The 21,725-nt window shown below is 37.7% G+C and overlaps 1 protein-coding gene across 3 annotated transcripts in view; it reads right to left on the bottom strand.

The window, feature by feature from the left end:
• ninaC (STKc_myosinIII_N_like and MYSc_Myo21 domain-containing protein ninaC) overlaps positions 1–21,725 on the bottom strand; it is a 61,571-nt gene that overhangs the window by 22,533 nt on the left and 17,313 nt on the right. For all 3 annotated transcript variants that reach the window (XM_071592719.1, XM_071592720.1, XM_071592721.1), the window contains exons 4-19: positions 21,415–21,519; positions 20,424–20,533; positions 19,751–19,881; positions 19,265–19,412; positions 18,818–18,908; positions 17,948–18,043; positions 14,336–14,521; positions 13,573–13,761; positions 11,027–11,226; positions 9,588–9,760; positions 8,882–9,115; positions 7,337–7,547; positions 6,482–6,623; positions 5,815–5,965; positions 2,850–3,190; positions 464–798 (exon numbers count right to left, since the gene is read on the bottom strand). In XM_071592719.1, the coding sequence (XP_071448820.1) occupies positions 464–798; positions 2,850–3,190; positions 5,815–5,965; positions 6,482–6,623; positions 7,337–7,547; positions 8,882–9,115; positions 9,588–9,760; positions 11,027–11,226; positions 13,573–13,761; positions 14,336–14,521; positions 17,948–18,043; positions 18,818–18,908; positions 19,265–19,412; positions 19,751–19,881; positions 20,424–20,533; positions 21,415–21,519 (2,843 nt within the window). The remainder of the gene's footprint in view (positions 1–463; positions 799–2,849; positions 3,191–5,814; positions 5,966–6,481; positions 6,624–7,336; positions 7,548–8,881; positions 9,116–9,587; positions 9,761–11,026; positions 11,227–13,572; positions 13,762–14,335; positions 14,522–17,947; positions 18,044–18,817; positions 18,909–19,264; positions 19,413–19,750; positions 19,882–20,423; positions 20,534–21,414; positions 21,520–21,725) is intronic.

The raw sequence follows: 21,725 nt of genomic DNA, 5'->3' as shown, positions 1-21,725 counted from the left end.
GACTTCTGTTCTGCTTATATTTTATCAAATGGATAGTTAAAGATATATGTGCTAAATTTCGTCGTGAGTAATATAAAGTATAACTGTCTATTATATTTTTCGCTTTTTGTTTCATCCTGATGAACTAACGACTATGATGCCTGAGAATCGTTTGCATTATGTTTTATGGATTAGAATGCTCTTTATTCTAAAATACTCCTTCGACGAAATGCTCACTTTGTTTAATTCCAAAGTCAAGTGGAAAGAGAAAAAAATGAATTCCATAAAAATATATTTTCGGAATAATTCAATGCCCGTTCAAAAAACTCGTTTTTCCGTCGAAATAGGTTGTTTTTGGAAATTATTGATTTTTTCGACGGCAGTTTCAAACCGATTATCAATAAATTAGTGTCACACTGGTAATTCCGCTCCCCCCCTCCCATGCCCTTCGCATGTGGGAGGCGACGATTTCACCTCGGCTAACCTGCGAAGGAATTCGTGGAACGACACTCGGTGGGAGTATCCCTGCTGCCTGGCCCGCGCGGTGTCCAAAATGGCCAGGGCCCTCAGCTGCTGGCGCACCACGTCTATCTGGAAACTCCTGGGCGCATCCGAAAGGGAGGGTCGGATGCAACGGATGAACAGCGTGGACCCGCTGGTGGAGGGCGCCAAGCTATCGCCGTTGGTGGTGGGCAGGGACTGCGATGGGCTTGATGAGAAGCCTCGTAGAAGCTCGAGGCAGGTCGCCCGGTAGATGGCAGCCGCCGTGCGCATCTTGCGTGTCTGCGAGTACTGCCCACGGATCTCCGTGTTGTAGGTCTAGCGGAGGAGGATGAATATTATTAGTAGTGGTCTCCTAGTTTGAGATAGGTTTTTGTCCGCCCCTGGAAATTTATACAGTGCCGTGGCCTCAATCCATCGTATGTAGAAAGAAACTTTTCACTTTTAAGTATTTAATAGTATGAATATTTTAATATCGTCATGATACTGGAACCATCACAAGCCTCCTATGGCCGGTAGACTATTCAAAACACCTATAACCCAGTATTCTTCTATCTATCAATGCCGTCAAACCACCATTATCTACCTTAATATCCTCTATCCATTGTTCATGCCCTCTTTAAATTTCTCTCATGTCTCTTTTCATTCCCATCATTATTTTATCACTCTTGAATACAATATAATTTTTCACGAAATTACTATATTTTACGGGTGTGATCTTCTGCCTTGCACAACGTTCAGAATTTGAGATATCCACGGCTACCATTGTCTCCGCCAGATATTTGCAAGGAGATTGTTCGCAGATAACAAACTGAATACACGCAGAAGATATTTTTTGAACTTCTGCCTAAATAATGATCGAATAAATTTTATTTTTCTAAGTGACGCAGATTCCATGCATTTTACAATTGCGCCTGCCAACTCAAAGAAAAAGTTAACTTGAAAACATCATTTGGGGGATTTGATTGAGTTTAAATCGGTATTTGAATGAATGGGGCAGGGGCCCCTATGGAATCAAGTCTCCCTTTTTTTCTTAAAAAAGTTGTTAACTTCATAATTTTTTTATTTCGATTTATCTACCGTGGTGGGTCCCAGGTGTCATCTGAGTTGGGTATGATTGGTTGTATACGATCATGAATAAAAAAATACTTTTAATATTTTGTAAAATTCTCATTTAACTGAGGAAGAAATACACTTTTCATAAAAAATGGTTTAATTGCAACAATAAAGAATATGTTTTCAGAGAGGAGTAGTTCATCCGGATAGCTAGATGTATTTTGGTTTGCTTGCTGTATTTTGTTTAAGGAGACTTCTCTTCTGTTATTACTTCATATTTCACGGAATAAAACTAGTAGCGAGGGTTATGAATGCAATTAATATTGAAATATTGTAATATCAGCACCACCAAATGAATGGTTCAATCCTGAATGAAGCCTTAAAACCTAATCAAATCTAGAGTAAGAACTTAAATCGGGAACTCAAATTAGTAAATATCAGTTTAGGGCCTGATGTGGCGGAAAGAATCCCTAATGAAGTATTAAAAATTTTGCAATATTCCACTAAGTGAAGTGGTTGGTACAACGCGTGTTTCAGTTCACTGATCTTTATCAGGTACAAATATGGATGGTCTGGTACATGTTTACATTGTAAGTATGAAGTTGTTATACAAGAGCCAATCAGGTACAAGACTCACATAAGTCTTTACCTGATGAAGGCTCATTGAAATGTTGCGGCATCTCCTGCAACACTTTGTGAAGACTCATTGAGCCGAAATGCTTGCCGTAATACTTATTTTTATTTAGGGAAAAAGTAGAACATTTTTAATCCAACAACTCAATTTAAACTTGACTTAAATTTGAATTCTCGCATGATTCACAAGGACTTATATGTATATACCAAGTTCAGCCAATCAGTAAACGTTTCTCTTCTCTTACTTTGACCAATTGAAACCCTCCACCAAACGCTTGCTTGATTTGAAACCCCTTGTTTTACGAGAGGGATACTGGTATTCCGGATAGGCTTTGGACTCCATAATTATCGTCATTCTATTATCAGTTGAGGTCCCATTTATGCGGCTTTAGTTAATATATATAAGGAATTTTCGTCCACTTCTGAGGCTGAAATATGAGTAACGATCATGCGTAATTGGAGAACTAAAGATCTCGTTCAGCACGTGATCGGGCAACTTTGCGATTTCGAATTAAAGGATGGACACGACTCATCTCTCCTGTCACGACAAGTTCTTAGGGCGCAACCAGGTCGGGACCATTTCCCACTAATATCCAAATCCCAAATTTAAGTTGAGGCTCGTTAAGTCCTTACATTCAGCGTGAACCGGCATTTATGGAAAGAAAGGGGGAGTGTCTCACCCTGGATTTGGTGTTCTCGGCCATGAGCGCGGCTCCCCACTTGCCACCCTTCTTCTTGGCCCCGGCCGCCTCCTCCTTCTTCTTCTCCTCGGCGGAGTCCTTGCCACTGGCCACCGTCAGGTTGCCTGTGCGGGACAGCTGGTTGGTAAACATGGACTTGATGATGGGGTCGGTTGACTGGCGCATCGTGTCGATCGTCTCCGGCGGCACGAAGTCCCTGTTCTTCTCCGCCATGTCCGTCATCTCGTACGACACCTTGCCCGTGTAATGGGCCACGCTGAACTCGCCGCCGGTGGCGACGCGGACGTGCTGACCCTTGGAGGCAGCGTTGCGAAGGGCGGCTGCGGGGATAGAGACGAGGTTGGCCCGGAGCGTATGTTGAGTACAAAATGGTTGGGGTGGAGGAAACTCAAGCCGTGTTGGGTCTTAACAAAAGTAGGGCCTCTAAGAATTCGCCCATGCATTGACTACAAGATGTTTTGAGGCATAGGTAGACTTAAGGTGATTGTAATACATGGGTAAAGGAGGAACTTAGTCATCTAAAGAGGCATCCTTATCAGCATAAGTATTTACACGCGCACGCATAGGCATGCATTATTTCACTGCATAGACATTTTTGGATCAAAATCTCGCTATAAAAAGAGAATTATCCGTCAAATCGAAATGGTTCAGAATAGAAATTTTGTTTCTATCTTGGGCCATATAGAATTAGCGCGTCAAGAGTAGGGGATAACATGTGATAATGGTGATAAATTCGAGAAAGTCGGCATTAAAAGATGAAAGAGAAGTAATAACGAATGCCGTGGAGCAAATACACGTATTTTAGCCACGAGGTGATACTTTTCAGCGCTCTGAAAGACTGTAATCACAAAGACACAATGTTTGAGATATTCTCTCTTATTTGTTTATTTTTTTCATATCCATAATCTTGAATAAAATCTGTGTAAAATGACGCCAAGTAAATCAGTATATATTGATTTATAATCAGTCGTGACTTGGAAAAACTATGCAAAATTGATTGAACTGAGCTCTTATGGCTAATAGTATTGAATAAATGAAAAACTCCAATTGCCGTAAACAGTTTCTAAACTGTGTACGGCTATAGGAGTTTTTCATTTATTCGAAAAGAAAAATTGTTTGAAATTTTTTTGCATTCTATCTCCACATTGTGAAGTCATAAAGTAGTTTTTGTGGGAGTCACAGCATTCGTTTAAATGAAAATACTTTGTAACTTCCACACAATTTTTATTCGTACAACCGGTTTCAACGCTTCGGCGTCATCATCAGGTACCTAAAATCAGTATCAGGTACCTAAAATCAGTACCAGGTACCTGAGGTACCTGATGATGACGCCGAAGCGTTGAAACCGGTAGTACGAATAAAAATTGTGTGGAAGTTACAAAGTATTTTCATTTAAACGAACATGAACCTCCACAAAGTTGAGCCCGAGACCATAGAATTCAGTCACAGTATTATTAGGGTGCGTTCTTATTCTCGCTTCAAGTGCCAGCGCATGTTTCCCGTTCCGTTCATGTACATATAATCTCTTCGGGCGCTCATCAACCGCTTCGACTTTTGAGCTAGAGCACTGGTGCGATTGATACGAAGGTATCAAGCTTGTTAGCTTGTTGCAGGGCCATGTCGCGCCTTAACGTGTCAACAGCAACGCGCCCTTAGCAACACGTTTTATTTACCGGCCGACCGTGGTTACGACACAAGTTTGCGTCGCCATGGCAACGACTAGGGAGAGCCATGCAGCGGAGGCCATCTTGGAGTCCATCACAGCCACTATTGGTTTGTCTTCGGTAATATAAACGGTCAAGTCATTCGTCACCTACTTCCTATTTTTCCTGTTGTGTGTGTGTGTTCTATTCGTTGCATGATTTCTGCGATATGCCCTCAGTCAATTTTATTTTTATGTTATGACCTACTCTGTCGCCTATTGGTGTATTTCAAGGTCCTTGAGATATGTGCCATGGCTTTTCTTTAACGGATAATCCTATTTTATAAATTGAGGTATTAATTTGGCATATTTATCACTGTATTTCTCCTTCCAGGATTCTCTACAGTCCTTCAGGTGTGGTTTTGCTTAACGAATATGAGACAACTCGCGGACTATACCAATATTCAGGTAATTAATGTGACAGCCTTTATTAATAAAATACGCATTTATTCACGCTTTAATTATAATAAAATCAAACGTAAATATAATAAAAACCCTAACTACCTACCATCTTGGTACTACTTTATAAATATATTATTAGGATTTTAGAATGTTTATAAGTAGTGTTCAACTATAGATAGATAGGCAGGAAAAATCTCTCAGATTTTTCTCTCTGCGATATGTTTACTGTTAAGGATTTTAGGGCAGTGATTCCATGTGCCCCGACGAAAGTGGCTGGCGTTTTTGTTTTTGCTTATTTATTTATTTACCATAATTAATGCAAGTGTACATAAAAAATTAATGAACGCCATAAAAGTGCTATCTGTACAATACATTTGTATGTGAGTATAGATAAGGCGTGAATGAAGATGCCCTTATTTTTTTTTTAACTTTCTGTTGTCAAAATGGTCGTGGTGGGCTAAGCGAGCTCGGAATTGAAAATTTGCACGAATTAGAGCAAACGTTTTGCGCAGTATGAAAGAGCATTGAGACTTAATGAAAATATATTGATATAATGAAATGAACCCTTAAACTATAAAGTCAGTAAGTTATTGTGTGAAATGTTCAGGAATATTTGTAATATACCTCATTCTGCTACATATTACGTAAAATACAGTGAAATCAGTTAAAAAACCTACTTTCATTTCGAGAGTTAGGTATAATCTCCATTTATGTTTCAAGGCGGGCATTAACTGTCACTTCTCCGGGAAGGAAAAATACGGAAGAGCTAGGGGAAATTTATGTTTACGATAGTAAAGACTTGATCATGTGCTTATGATAAGGTTACTTGAAGGAATTTACCGAGTATGAAGTCGTTTCCTTGACCAGTTCGCGTAGCTTCGTCGATGCAGTGGAGGACGCCTTCTGGTTTTCCCATCAGAGAATCTAGGGCTGGCTTGTTATCATAATATGCAAGGGATGCAGTCTTCAATTCTTCCTCCTCGCACTCTTGCTGCATTTGGTGCGAAGAAAAATAAATGTGAATCCGCTTTGGAATTTCATGCATTGCTTTATTTTGACTAATATCTCGTTATATTTATTTACACCTTTACTGCGTGAAAGAATTTCAACTGTAATATTAGTGACCATAGGCTCTTAGAAAATGAAATAAATTTTATCGAATCAATAACTTACGGACATTTTTGCAGGAGATTAATTTAATTCTATTGCTACTTAATATTTTTTTTTGAGCTTTAGAGTGAAGTTTTTTCAAATTAAATGCTTGTCAGACTACTGCACTACTGTTTCAGACCTAACCGGGCCCAGCCATTTTAATGCAAATTAAAACAAGTAAATTTCAAAAATTGTGAAAAAGAAATCTTGTAAAATTAGTGCGGCTGGTTTCAAAATTTGGGCGGGCTTTGCACGGGATAAAATGTCGATCTCTGTCCATGGCCACTATCGATATTTCTTCTGGATAAAGTATGCAGATGTTCTTTGGGACTTTTATAGAATAATTGGAACTCACCATTTCCCAGACGAAGACCCTTTGATTGTAGTGGTATTGAAGCTGCTCGTTGAGTGCATTGACAAATAGCTGTTCGAGGCTATTCCTTTGGAAGCACTCGAAGCCGAAAAGGTCCAATACCGTGACGCAATGCTTGTCTCCGCTGTCAAAAGAGAAGAAATGTATAAAAAGTGGTAGGGTATGTATTAATCAAAATACTAATAAACTCTACTATTTATTGTCGGCTGAAACGTTTGGGAAGAAATGAGTAAGAAATTTTAAATGAGATATTTCCTCAATCTTATCAATGGAAATTTGCGTTAATTTTTTGTTATAATGAAATTAGACGGGAGCCATGAAATCCCCCTGTTCTTTTACTGAAATTCTTGAGAGAAACCTGATTGGAATGACACAGTGTTTTTTTACGGTAGAAGCTTTGAATGATCAGTATTATTTATTGTGGACACGTAACTTTTATATAAATGAGGAATGATTTCCCACTGAGAAGCCACTAGTTTATAATTTGAAATTTAAAAAAATGAACTAAACAAGAAAGACATATAATTCTTAGAGGTTTCAGTGCCGAGGGATTTCGAGAATTGGGATATTTTCATCCGTATATTGTGATTATTCCTTAGATGTAGCCACTTAATTCCTTAAAATGTTGATAGGGGGATTCAAATGAAAATGATTAAAGCGATAAGGGAGGAGTCAATGAAACATTTTTGCGGGTTCCTTCAACTAGCCATTAGATTTTCAAAATTCTCAAGCAGTAATAGCGAATAGAATTTCTTATTCAATTGTGCACAGAGGGAGGTCTTACAGCATGAGATAAGGTCAGCTGTCTCATTGGGAAGGGTTCAATGGCACACTCACAAGACAGCCCGGGTGAGCGACAGACGGTGATTGATGGTGTTGATGACCCAGTCGAAGAGGCGGGCGTAGGTGGCTCGCGCCAGGGCGTCCCTCGCCTCCTCCGCCTCGCTCTTGGAGTGCCGCCGCCGCTGGGCGTTCCCACCCTCGATAAAGCAGTAGTTTACCAGGGCCCACGTGAACTTCTTCTCGTCCACTCCAAGGAGCCCGGCCACTGGAGGGGGCAGTGAAAGGGCGTTAGATTGCGAGGTTAATTTCTCTTCCAGATAGATTTCATTTGAATTTATTAATACTTACATTCGCTCAATAACGATTTGAATATTTACTTTATAAATCATGCTTGTTTTGAAACTTCAGGTATGTATCTAAATATACCTACTAGATATGAATGTCGTTAGACTAAGCTTTAACAGGAAATGAGCAACTGAACTTTCGCTTGACTGTTGAATGTACACTTAGTGAAATGAGCATTTACCCGTGGATCGAATCTCTCTTTCACTCCTGACCCAGACGGCCTTTTTCTGCGTAAAACATGACTAAATTCACCAGTTATTTCCGTGGATTTGGTGAAAAATAGACGTAATTAGAGAATGAGTGACTCTTTATTGTTTTTCTAATAAAAATTTACAACAGGGTTATCCCTCATCCCTCGATGTCATTTTCTTGTATTGTAACCACTGCTTTTACGTGCATGGTAAACAAGACAGATATTTAGATATAGCTTTTAACTATCAAAGTTCAAGGTAAGATTAAATTTTTGTAATAAAAATTACTCATATACCCTGGGTACTCCTTTTTAAAGCAAATTTCCGCCTCAGGTCCGGTGTAAAGATGTCCGGCGCCGGAATTAGCATGATTTGAATTTGATGAAGACAATAAAGGGTTCACAATTTCAAGTCTCACCCAACCAAAGGCGTACTGCACTTAATGTTTTTCATTGCATTGAAATACACACCATAGCATATGATATTTCAGAATTTTTAGCTTATGCACCGTACCTCGTTTAAAATTATACCATGATTGGCATTTGGGGAGTTCTAGAAACTGGTCGTAAATTGTTAATTTACATTGTGGGCTTGAGGTGAATCTGTTCGGGAGAGCCCAAAGTCTAAGTTCATAAATGTACATTTTGTGTAATTCTCAATCTCTTAATTTTTTTGTTTCTCACTTCCTTACTGCAAAAACAATCAAGAAATATGGATAAATACCATATAGTACAGATTCTGGAAAATAAATGGAACTGTGAACGTATCTCAAATCCACCAAACGCTTTGTAAAACAACACCTGTGAGGATGTTCATATCTTAGATCATGACAGAGACTTGAGAATCATGCGGTATAGACAAGCCCAACGTTAGAACTCTATCGTTATCAGTGAGTCACGAGTAAGAAAAGTCTATACTTCTCTCTGTCTCTCTAAATACTTTTTCATTTTTGAAGGACTAAATTTTCCACACCAGTGAAATTCCCTTAAACATAATTTGGAAGGAGTTAGTATATCTGTTGAGATAGATTTTACCTCTCTCCATTATTACTGAGGTTGCTTACCTTTGATAGCTGTTTCAGGGTTTTCGATCTCCGCGTGGGGCTTCGCTCCCTCTTCGTCTGACGTCACTTCTCGGAAGCGGATTTCTCCCATTAGGATGATGGCTGCGGTCACGTTAAACAGTGTCTGCATTTCAGCTGGTTCAAAATCAAGGTCGTCTTTCAAGATGGATACTATGCGCCGCCATCTCTGGGCGTTCACTTCCACTGATGTGCCAACCCCTTCGTTGGATGTGCCTGCATAAGTGACCATGAACAGCGGTTAGTTTGCATGAGAGTAAGCTTAAGTATGCTTTCAGAAATATAGAGGCCCATTAGGCGGAGTGGGGAAGGTTTGCATTTCGCGCCAGGAGTGCGATCCTCTTAATATTCAGTCAAGTAAATTCAAAAGGAGAATGCATTGTAGATTTCAAATAGTTCTTTAAAAGTTACTGGGTGACCTACATGGTCAGATTGTGAGGAAGTTGTAATAATTTTCACATGATATCTAAGAATATTTAGATTGATAGAATATTTCAAGTAAAATACTAAAGGTCTTCCGAATAAAACGACCAGGAAAAACAATTTCATTCACTAAACAATGAATTGTCGTAGAAGAGGCATATCAATATCGGCTGCATAAAATTTGTTTGCGAGTATATTAATTTGCTATTTTATTTACTTTATGTTCAAGAATGAACCTTATTATGGCAGCTCGCTGAAAAATTACCGAGGTCAAATTCGCCAACCAGAGATCCTGCATTGGTTGACTTTGGTATTGAACGTAGATATCTGTATCTTGAAATTCCACCTCCACCGGGTTCCAGACCGTATTTGTAAATTTTACCACTCTCTTCCATTCCAGCGAAAAAGTAGTAGAAGAAGTGGAAGTTAGCTTGGTCCCTGAAAGAAAACAAGTTATTATCATTTGTCTGTAATAATTAATATTCGGTTCGACTTTGTTTTACGAAAACGTTATTTTAGTGAGTTTGCAAAGCCATTTAATTTCTTTGAATGGCCATAAGTTAGAATACGGCGATACTAAAATTGATGATAGCGTTGGTTATTTAAAGCTAATTTTATGGGGAAAATTCAGTTCAGAGCGACATTTGTTCGAAAAACATGGCTTATTCAGACAAATATTGATTTCTCCGGTCAGACTAATTTCTGGTCATAAGATTCACATTGGCTTAGGAGAAATCCTTGTAAGCCCTGAATTAGTGACTTAGTACGATTCACGAGAGTGACTGTTATTCCTTAACATACCCTAGTGATCGAGTGGTTGTAAGTTGTTTTATTATATATTAATTTTTTGTATGTGATTGGAGTATACGTGGGCCACTGTTACCCTAACACACCCAAGTGACCTAGTGTGTTTTCCCTATTTTTCTCCTTACTTGTCACTTTGTTCTTATCTGCCCCCCTTTACAAACTTAGTGCCAATTAAGTCTAAGGTCTCGGCTGTTTCGTTTTTTATTGCTTCACGACCGTAGGTTCGTTCATTTCATATTTATATGGAGAAGTATAACGTTTAGCGAAAACACCGCGGGGTAATCCGAGAGCAATGTATTAAAAAGAGTGACACCCACATAACTTTTAATCTACAAATATCTATTTTTTCTGTAACTGACGTGTAATAAAAGTACCTTTTAAACTATTTAAAAACGATAGTAAGATTTTATAAAATCAGCGAACTGAAGTAACACATCATTATAAGAAATGAAGCCACATATCATGGACTTCAACGAGGAAAATTCATTTAGAAGACATTCATTTTGGTTTATTTCTATAATTAGTGATATTGACAAGTTTTTCTTAAGTAATATATTTTAAAAATTATTTGCTATATATATCTGCGGTTCATTTTTCTTTTGGGGATTAGAAAATTGACAAATCTGTAATCTTAACATAATGAGCCGAAAGTACGATACGAGATTTTCGAAAAATCCCCATGGTACTACTGCGCTTTCATGGTGATTTATCTTATTTTCACATTTTTGGTAAATGTAGAATTGTTAAAATTGGCAACATTTTATTTTGATGATGTCTTTTATATGAAAAAATTAACGTAAACAATTATAATGGCTACATTTTCGAATGGACAAGCGATAAAACAGGAAGTTCGTCGCTGATGTGTTTTAGGTGGTGCTTGCAAATAGGTTTCCCCACCTATCATTGGAGGTGACCCTCCATCTTTCCAGCTGGAACACCCAGAAGATGGCTCCACTGCACTTTCCAGTGCCGCCGAAGGTGACTTCAAGGTGGAGAACATGACGCGTGGAGTTGCGGTTGATTGGCGTAGCTGCGTTGCCCATGGCGTGAACTATTTCAAGCGACTTCTTTATTCGGTTGCCCGCGTTGCTGGCGCACTGCAAACAGAGGACAGCCGCAGGAATTGCTAAAATGATCGATATAATATCAGGGAATGTTACGCCAAGTTCGTGGGGTATTCTAAATTCTTTGGTGACTCACTAGATTTCCAATTTTAAATATGTCAGGCTTAACTCATTCGTTCTCTTCGACTCATTAGTTTGCCATGTAAGATAACAGCTGGAATTGGCGTTACTATAGGAGTTGTTATGATGCTTGGCCCGGCAGATCGAAAGATCCGTGGGTCGAGTCCCGGTCAAGGAAATACTTTTACACTTGTGATCTACTCTATTCCGCCTTTCCTATCTCTCGTATGTTCGTCTTTTTATGTGTTTCTATTCCTTTTGCCTCATAACCATTCCCATGTGAATGATATATATATATATATATATATAGTATATATATATATATATATATATATATATATATATATATATATATATATATATATATATATATAACTATTTGTTGATATTAAGTCAATTACTGCAAAAAGTACTTCCGAGCTCATTTCAGTAACATTCTGAAAACTGAGCGTCCGTGCGAGCAAATTTTAAAAATAAATTGCCGAAGGTTTTCATAAAAAACGAAATTATCATGAACGGTGCATTTTATTCATTTCTGGAGTTTTACATCGCGAAACTTCGAAAATAGACTGCAGGATTCTGTTCGATTGGGCTGCTTCCACTATTCGCCGTATGCTGCATGTATCCGATGACGTCACGCGCATATTATTCATGCATCTCATTACCCGGATAGTAGTAGCCCTAAGTATCAGTTAGGCTTCCAGTTATTCAGGCCTTTCTTTTTCGATGCCCATGAATCACCCTGAAGAACATCGGAGGATTTTATGATTCCACCCAAGATCAATTTTTGATTTCAATTCATCAACCTGTAATTTAATGTTTTTTATTATTTCTGATTGCGTAACTTTTCATTACGTCGAATGAACATTAGAATTTTATTGAATTATGAAAAGGAATCAAACGAAAACCGAATACATGCTATTACTTATTGTCCGCTCGAAAGGTGGCAACACTGTTGTTTCCTATCGATACTGCCATAGCTGTGGTTTGGAGAATTGCGTGGTGAGTGGCAACTCACAGGCGGTCGCAGTTGTTGGGTTATGCCCTTGTTTGTGCGAGGACTGGTCTAGTGTGATCGTCCAGCCGTAGAAATGGAGGCAAGCAAAGAAGAGTAGAGGGGTCTGGTACGTTTTCTTGGTGGCTGAGGCTGTTGAAGTCCGCAAAACTCATCGTCGCATGTCTGCTCTGCATGGTGAACACTGTATGTCCCTGACGTGTGTGCACGATTGGCATAGGAGACTCCGAGAAGGGCGCACATCACCGCAAGACGGTGCGCACTCAGGACAGGCCCATCGAGCCATTACCCCTGATACGATAGGGCGAATTGATAGCCTTAGTTGGGAAAACCGCTTTAACAAAGGCTACGTTTCGGGTATATGGTTTGGAAGCACTTTAACGTCTTCCGTACAGCCCGGATCTTTCACCTTGTAATTTTCTCATCTTTAGCGACCTAAAAAAAGACATTTGTGGACGTCGCTATCATTCGTAAGAGGAAGTGCAAGAGTGGGTGTGGTTGTACATCCGTCAGCGACCTACTTCTTTCTACAAAACTAGAATTGATCCTCTCGTCTCTTAGTGGGATACATGTGCCAACGATTTTGGTCATTACTTTGGAATAAAACCATTCCACGGTCAAATTGTGGCGGGTAGTCGGTTTCCATTTGAGTGCTCCTCATAAAAGCTCAGAACTTCAGTGCTTCGATTATTGTGTGAACGACAATCGACATGTTGACGCCAATGCACACTCCAACCTGTATAGAAAACAAGTCTGCTTCATGTACTCTGTGCAGGAGAGGAAAGTGACTTTACGGGTGACTGATACGTAGGCAACAGGAGACATATTGGTCGTGGTAACTAGTGCTGGGATGATTTCTCTAATCCTTAAATGCTCAAACTCTTTCGGTATGTTAACATATGTTGTACTCAAATATTTTGATAAAAATTCCTTTGAGCATTTACATATTAAACAATTGTTTGCGCGCTTGATATAAAGTGTAGATAGGTGCCCTGATTAATGATACAATTTTACTTTTGCAAGTATTGACATGATTTGTTTCCTACCCAAGGGGCGAATATCAATTATGTGCGAATATTTAGGATGGATCAGATGATGAAAATAAACAGGTTGGTATGAATTTTCATTCAGTGGAAGGAATGCACATTTAACACCACGAATTAATGAGGCATTCGTGCGGCCGCGGAGGCGTTCATGAGGACGGGCAATTCAAATTTTCCCGCTGAAATGCACCGCTCGATTACCTCCCCAAGGTGAATGAGGTGGTTGACGATGTGCCCGAAGTTGGTCGTCTTCCCCGAGAGGGATTCCCCGGCCAGGAGGATGTGCTGGGGCTCTTCGTGGTGCAGCATGTCCTGGTAGGCTCGATCGGCCATGGCGAAGACGTGCGGAGCGTTGTCCGAGAGCGCCTTGAAGCTATACTTGGTCTGGTGCTGAAATGACATGCAGTTTGCCGCATTTTTAAATTGGCAGGGGCCAATCCTATTCATTTATCAAACAATCCAATTGAGCCACATTTGTGATTTGAGAGAAGCATGTGAGAGAAGATCAAGATCGATCCGTGTTGAGCACTAGATGTTTTAGCAACTAAAATAAATAAAATCGATGTGCACAATTGTATGTATGTATTGAGAGTTATATGAAGGATAACAGAGCAGAGATACTTGGTGTTATTACTTAGGGATCTCAAAACTAATAATGATTATGGGTAGAGATTTTCACCAAAGCGAGTTAATTATTTTATTTGTTACTTGAATGTGTGTAATGGGAATTATTAAATGTCTACTTATATTTCCGTACCCCAAATTGAAGACGCATGGCTTAAGCAATTAGTCGTATAAGATTTTTGAAAAGTGGATCATATTGATACTTTTTTTGTATACGATTTTTTATATTCCTGCTACATCAATTTTACGCTGACGAAGTATTTTTTGTCTTTTCTAACTCCTCATGCCGAATAAACCAGGAATTAATCAGATTTATGTAATAAAATGGAGGAGTACCAACCTGTTCTCCGTAGATATTTTGCTGCTCATTCGGGTTGAGGAAAAGAAGAACATCTCCAATGAAAGTATGACACAGTCCTCGTCGGAGTCGCTGATGTAGCTGGTCTAGGACAAGGTCTTCTGAGATTACATCCAGGGCTGCTAGATCCTCAGTAAACATGGGTTCTGGGCTAGTTCCTTGCTCGCTCTGGATGAAATGCGGAGAATTAAATCCGAGATTTTTCAAAGGCTTCTTTTTCCACAATAAATATCATCATTCTGACTGATTCGTCAATTAATAAATAAATAAATATATATACTAGCTGAATACCCGGCTTTGCACGGGTTAGGGAGAAATAGTAATATAAATATACTACATAAATAAATAAAACAAATTATAAAGTACAATAATACACTACTTCATACAAATTTAAGAATCTTTTTTATTTAACACCTGTTTATAAACTACATTTTTTGTTTCATATCCAGGAGAAATAACATATAAATTTTTAGGCGAACCTACTCTGGAGCAAGCAACATAAAGTTGCCCGTGGCTAAAACTTGGCGATCTTAGATCAACACCACAAAACTTTAAAGACTGTCCCTGTGATTTATTAATGGTAATTGAAAAAGCTACCCGGACTGGAAACTGTAATCTTTTAAAGTTGAAGGGAAGATCAGTTGGGATTAGAGGTATCCGTGGAATAAAAATTATTTCACCTTTTCCTTTTCGCGTTAAAATGACTGCCTGGATTATTTTTCATCAATTTTGTCACACACAATCGTGTCCCGTTGCAGAGTTTTGGTGGATCTAAATTTCGTAATAAAATGATTGGAGATCCTACTTTAAGTACAAGGCGATGTTGTGGCAATCCAGCTGGATCAAGTGAATTTAGGAATTCCGTTGGATAATTTACGGCTTCGTCAGCATCCACTACGGTATCAACCGATTTATATTCAATCACGTCTCCTGGCAGCATGGCTAGTATCTCCTTGTTAATTTCATTAACATAATCGTTCTTAGGAGCAAGAATGGCTCTTTCTCGCCACAATTCTAATTTTTTATAATTTTGATTAACGTTAGGATAGACTGCTTGTATCATATCGCGAACAGTTTTCACCGATACACATAAATCTGATGACAATTTTATCATACCAGATGCTTCAATAACTAATCTATCTTCTCCAATCTCCAAAAGTTTATTTGCAAAATTTTGAGCATTCCCATCTCTTAAGAGGATTCGCATGTTTTGTTTAAGGCTAATTTCTTGGACATGATTCCATAGAACAGAATGTTTTAAACAGGCATAAATTTCATCGGCTGGAGTCGATTTTGGAATGACAGGCAGAGTTTGACGGAAGTCTCCACACAGGAGTATCAGAGCTCCTCCCATTAAACTGCAGTTTCATCTAAGATCTTGAAGTGTTGCGTTGAGGGCCTCAAGAGATTTTTAATGAGCCATCGTACACTCATCCCATACTATCAATTTACATTCTACAAGAACTTGTGCCTGGCCGCTTGTTTTATTTACATGACATGTGGGATTTTCTTGTCGGGAAATATTAAGTGGCAACTTAAGGGCAGAGTGGGCTGTTCTTCCTCCTTCCATTAATGTCGCTGCAATACCTGAAGATGCAACGGCTAGAGCGATTTCTCCATGAACCCTGATTTCAGCGAGAACTAAATTAATTAAAAATGTTTTTCCCGTGCCACCAGCAGCATCAAGAAAAATGATACCTCCTTCTTGTTTATCTACTTGATCCATTATTGTTTCGTACGCGAATTTCTGATCTTCATTAAGGGGTTGCTTTTTATCCGCGATGTATGCTTCTAAGTCTAAGACATTGTAGCTAGTTTCACGTATATAATCTGGATAAAATACACCCTGTTGATCTTGTACAGGTGCAAAAAGACCGAGTTCCACTAAAGTCTTGTTAACCATGGTGATACACTTTTCCTCCAAAATAATCAAAGTTTTATTAAAAATGTCGGAGTTAAACGTAATATCCAATGTAGGATTTTCACTTCGAACTTTAGCCAGTATATCCTCACTCATTGATTATTTATATTTTTCCCATATTGTTTTTGGTTAGATGGATTACAGGAGGTTATTATGATGGCAAACAAAATTCGGATTTGTCCTGGAAGAGAAATCAAACTGGCCTCTCGCAATGAGTCATCCCAGTGTTGATCTCCTTCTAGCAACCCTAAATTCTGGCAAGCTTCTCTGAATCTCTCACATATTTCTCCGTTTACCGTTCTTAATTCTGCAAATGAGCGAGGTCCTCCAATGGTATGTAGAAGCATTCTTAAAAAATAACATTCGGCGTTGTTAGGATGGACTGTGTAGACTCGGCCGAATGCGTCACATGAATAAATATTATTCTCAGGATCAAAGTTGCCCATTTTTCTTCTACAAAAGACTTTCCTTGATGTATTCCACGTATAATATCTCGGCAATTCTGAATACAATAGTGTTCTTGCAAAAGTATCCTGCTGGCATAGTTGGAAAAATGCTGTTTCTATGACAGCAAAAAAGTAAACAAATTACATACATACAAACAAACACTCTCCTTTATATATATAGATATAAACTTTTTATCAGCTTAAGCCATTCGTAGTTGAAAGCCACCATGGTTTATTCAGTTATTGTTTTTGTAGCACTTAATGACTATAATTGACAAAATTTAAAACAATATTCAAAAATATTGGAACCAATTTATTTTGCTTAATGACGTCGTCAAATTCGTTGTAGGTATTACGTAAAACGTGATAACCGTTCTCTTAACTGGGTTTTAAGCCATCCAGTGCATCCATTATTGGTGCTTGGTAGTGGATGGTGGACCACCCTCCAGATACATAGGTTTGCTGCGAAATAAGCTAGTGTACTCTACAAATACAGCACAAAGACATATTTTTAAATTTTTATGATGTTCATGAATTATGTCAAGCGATTTTTCGGCTAGTTTTGTTCCAACCCCGTATCATATCCTGGTTGACAAACTCAGTCTGAAAATTCGTGATGGATCGCTATTATTTTCACAAGGACCAAAGGTTCTTTTTTTCATGTGGGATAACGATACCTATAGCTCTCAATTTTTTTGGTTGTCTGTTGCCGATCGTCGAATCACTTTTTCCTATTGTGAACATTAATGTTTTTCTGAAGGACCCCTTTCGAGAACATTTACGTCACGTAAACAATAGGAAATATTAAACAAGATCGGAATTATGCTTTGAGAGTCGCATTTGTGACGGTCAAGTGTTGATTGCAATTATTTTGAAAATATCTTTTAAAATTCATCACACTCTGTACTTGCATATGCTATCACCTCTTTTACCTGGAATTATCAAATTACTTTCTGATATAGCGTGAGATTTTCGGTATAAGATAACGGAAAATGAAAAAAAATAATTTCTTTGCCACGCTAGAAGAACGATACCGTTCTCGACAGAACACAAGGAATTTCGATATTATTTCCTTCCACGTCCATAACATACCATAATTGCTGTGTTCGATCTGCTTATCTGTGCTTAGATCAACTATATCATTTAGGTTTGGTTCATGAAAAAGCGTATAGTTGGCGAATTAATTATGTTGTATTAATTTACATTAAAATCCTTTTATGATTTTACCTGCAAGCAGCCTCGTCTCACGGCAACTTCAGGCTTTCTGAAAGGCTTTCCGACTCCCTTGAGATCAGCTACTAGGGTCTTGAGATCTTGTTGTAACTTGAAAGTGGATGAAAGTAATAACATTAGTTAAGATAGCAAAACAAACTTAAGAAGAACTTGAAATTGGAAAAATAGGATTGGGCTATTTATGTATAAGCTTCCACGAAAACTGAGATATGTTCGTATATGTATATAAAACCCTTAGAGTTTGAGTTTTGATTACCTTCTTTAGCTATACGAATTTCTTTAAATATTACTCGGTGCTAATCAGTACTTTTTGTCTATTTGAGTGGAATACTCCTTGGGCGTTTACCACAGATTTTAAAGGAAGCGTTCTGTTTATTTTTGAATAGAGATCTTTAACAAATTTCCAAAACCCTGAGTAATCGGAAAAAACGTTTGAGTCTTATCTTTTCATAAAAAAACAGATCGCTCTTGTAGGCCTCAAAGTGATCAAGGCTAGAAGAGCAGGAATTTGGATTTCTCATAAACTTTTGAATCCATTTGTTGTCATTCCTTCAGTTTAAATATTCCATATGCATTGGTATAGACCACTGTACTTTGTTTATGTCCTGGGGGTACATAAAATATTTTAGATTTATTTTGCTGAAAATTAGGCTCAAAATATGTAATTTTTTACCTGTTTCTATGTACATCTTTCGACTATCTACTGATATTTTCAATTAAATCTCATATATAACTATTTAATATTCATTATTATTGCTATTTATATTATATTCTTATAACTCATTATAACCATTTGATTATTTTACCAAACGTAAAAATATTCATTCATTCGATTTTTGACAATGTAGAAATGTAGGTACTTACAAGGAATTCATTTTCTGGTAGGGATGTAAGAAATGGATGCTCCATAACTTCAACGCTAAAGGGTCTGTGATCTGGATTTTTCACGAGACATCTGAAATAAAAAAGATTTGGTGGCCGTTACTCACGTAAATCGAGCGACCCCCAATATGTAGAACTACATTCCAAGGGGGCGGATGTATCGATCAATGAATTCTGAAGGCGCTTGTTGCCGCTGAGAAATAGGGTTTTACTTCATTTGAAGGGAAGAAGAATTATAGTTGATCCCACAGAACACATGACTTTATGCGGTTATTTGTGTTTTCTATGGACTGATATTGTTAAATAGACTAGTGCCTACAGTATATCATGCATCTCATACATAATTTAACAGCTGCTATGCACTGGACGTTTCTAAGAAAGCGTTTTCAATTCAATGGAACCCTTAAAACGACAAATAAATTAACATACTCGGAAATGAAGTCATTGTAGTTCTGTGTCCAATTAGCGGGGCGATATAGGGTCGGTGGTGGATTTCGTACAATCTGGAAAAGTGCTCTTGTCGGATGGATGTTCATAAATGGTGGATTTCCATCGCCAAGTTCAATCGCTGTTATTCCTGTGAAAGATAATAAAATCTACTATTACTAAGGAAACGAGGAAGTTACAGATTTATTACCACGCGTTGAATGTACGAATGTTATGGTAGAACAATTGCGAAAAAACTTCTCGTCTACCACAAAATGTGAAAAAACCTGATTTTAAGAATTAAAGGCTATTGTTTCACTGTAAAATGGAAATGTCTGATCCATGACAACCATTTTCTCAAAGACATTGATCCTTGTAATGTATTTCAAGATTGATGTGATATGACGAGGAAATGGAAATGGGAAGCGTTTGATCTCTGTGCCACTTTCGACGGGAATGGTAATATGCCTTTTTACTATGTACACTTACCAATTGACCAAATGTCGGAGCGTATATCGTAACCTTCTGAGCCAGCTCTGTCAGAGGTCACCACCTCTGGAGCGATCCAGCATGGAGACCCGAGAACAGTTTGACGTTTGCCCATCTCTCCCTTGACACGCCTGGAGAATGAAAGCGAGATTAGTTGAATGCATATTCATTGCTATTTGAAAAGCAAGCAATAATAATGAAAATATTTCAAAATTCGATCTTTTAATTTATATATATAGTATATTTTATAGATAGTAGTATATTTCATTGATATATATAAATATATGTATGTATATATATATATATATATATATATATATATATATATATATATATATATATATATATGTGTGTGTATATATAGCTTTCTTTATCTGTCTAACTTTATAATACCAAGTTATACAGATAAAGAAAGCTACACTGAAGTTCTGTTCGTATTTTAAGAGGGAGGAAATTTGATAAATTAGTTGGAGAATAGGAAAATTAAATTTGGTGTGTGCATTCTTAGGCATGAAAACTTTCTATAAAATCAATAAAAGGAAAAATCTTTGGGCAAAAAGGAAGAGGAAGTCTAAGAAAGCAATTCCTGGTTGACATAAAAGGCATTTTGGAAATAAAGAGAAGGAATGGAGGTAGCAACCAACTGAGCAATTTCTGAAAAGAGATATATTACCTCGAAAGGCCGAAATCGCAAAGCTTCACTTCTCCACCTTTGGTGATCATAATGTTGCTTCCACGGATGTCTCGATGAATGATATTATTCTCGTGCAAATGCACTAAGCCCTGAAATGATATCAATTGGCTTCTAAAATGACTTTCTCGGCAATTACTTGGAATCTATTCATCTGATTAGTACCCTTATGAAATTATAGAATTACTAATAACATTTTGCTGCGAAAAAAAATTTAATTCAAGTTGTAGTAATATTTCACTTCATATAGTTTCTAAAATAAATTGTTGGCACAAAATCACTTGAATGAATTCTACAATATTTACTGTGGAATTAATTCACCTGCAGAATGGAAATAACTATATATTTATGGACATTTTTTTCTCTGAATGGATTATCGGCTATGAGGACAAACAAAATAGACTTAAAATCATTATCATTGGTGATTTTTTTTCATTTCCATGTACCTCATTGGCACAGTGGACATTATGTAGACCAGTTTTAAAGAAAACAGTAGGGTTGATTTGATCGGTGAGGGTGGAGCTCATGTATAGAAGAGCTGGTGGAGCCATTGGCTGACCCAGGCGTGACGCAGGTAAAAGAGGATACAAAAATGGGGAAACTCACGCGGGAATTAAAATTTCGGTGGCACAACCTCCTTATTCAGTGGAAAGAAGGAGATAGCAGTCCTCATGTTCCTTCCGCAGAAGGTGGTTATGCCATCGAAAGTTGAATAACCGTGTGAGTTTCTCCTTTTTTTGTCCCATTTGTTTTTTTACTTCATCACATCTGCGTCATCCAGTGGTTACATACAATATATAGATGTGCATCAACTAGTACGGAGGAAAGTAGTAGGTAGAAGAGAAGTATTTTAGAAATTTTCGTAAAGATTGATTTAGGATAAGAGTTATAAATAATAGGAAAAGATATATGACTGTACACATTTTAATCAGTAATCACTTTAGTTTACTAATAAATTCGCCTTGAATATTACCTTTACGGTTTCTCTTAATATGTAAGCAATGTGAACTTCCGACATCTTCTTGTTTTGGCTGTGGAGACCTCTAACGAGATCTACTACTGGTCCTCCTTCACAAAACTGAAATGGAAAAGCACAGCATTATATTGTACGGAATGTCATTCAGTTAATGTGGCTTACTAATCAAAATAATATTTGCTTAATTAATCTCAGTTGTTGTCTCAAATGTAAGTAAGACAATTAATCTCATACGTGGAAATTTTTTAATTTTATTTTTACTATCTAGTGGAACATATTGACTCTGAACGTTTAAATTTGTTAACCTG

Source organism: Hetaerina americana, unplaced genomic scaffold (genome assembly GCF_022747635.1).
Source record: "Hetaerina americana unplaced genomic scaffold, ioHetAmer1.1.p SCAF_5, whole genome shotgun sequence".
Classification (NCBI taxonomy): domain Eukaryota; kingdom Metazoa; phylum Arthropoda; class Insecta; order Odonata; family Calopterygidae; genus Hetaerina; species Hetaerina americana.
Note: the sequence above shows the minus strand (reverse complement) of the source record. Positions and strands in the feature narration are given on the sequence as shown.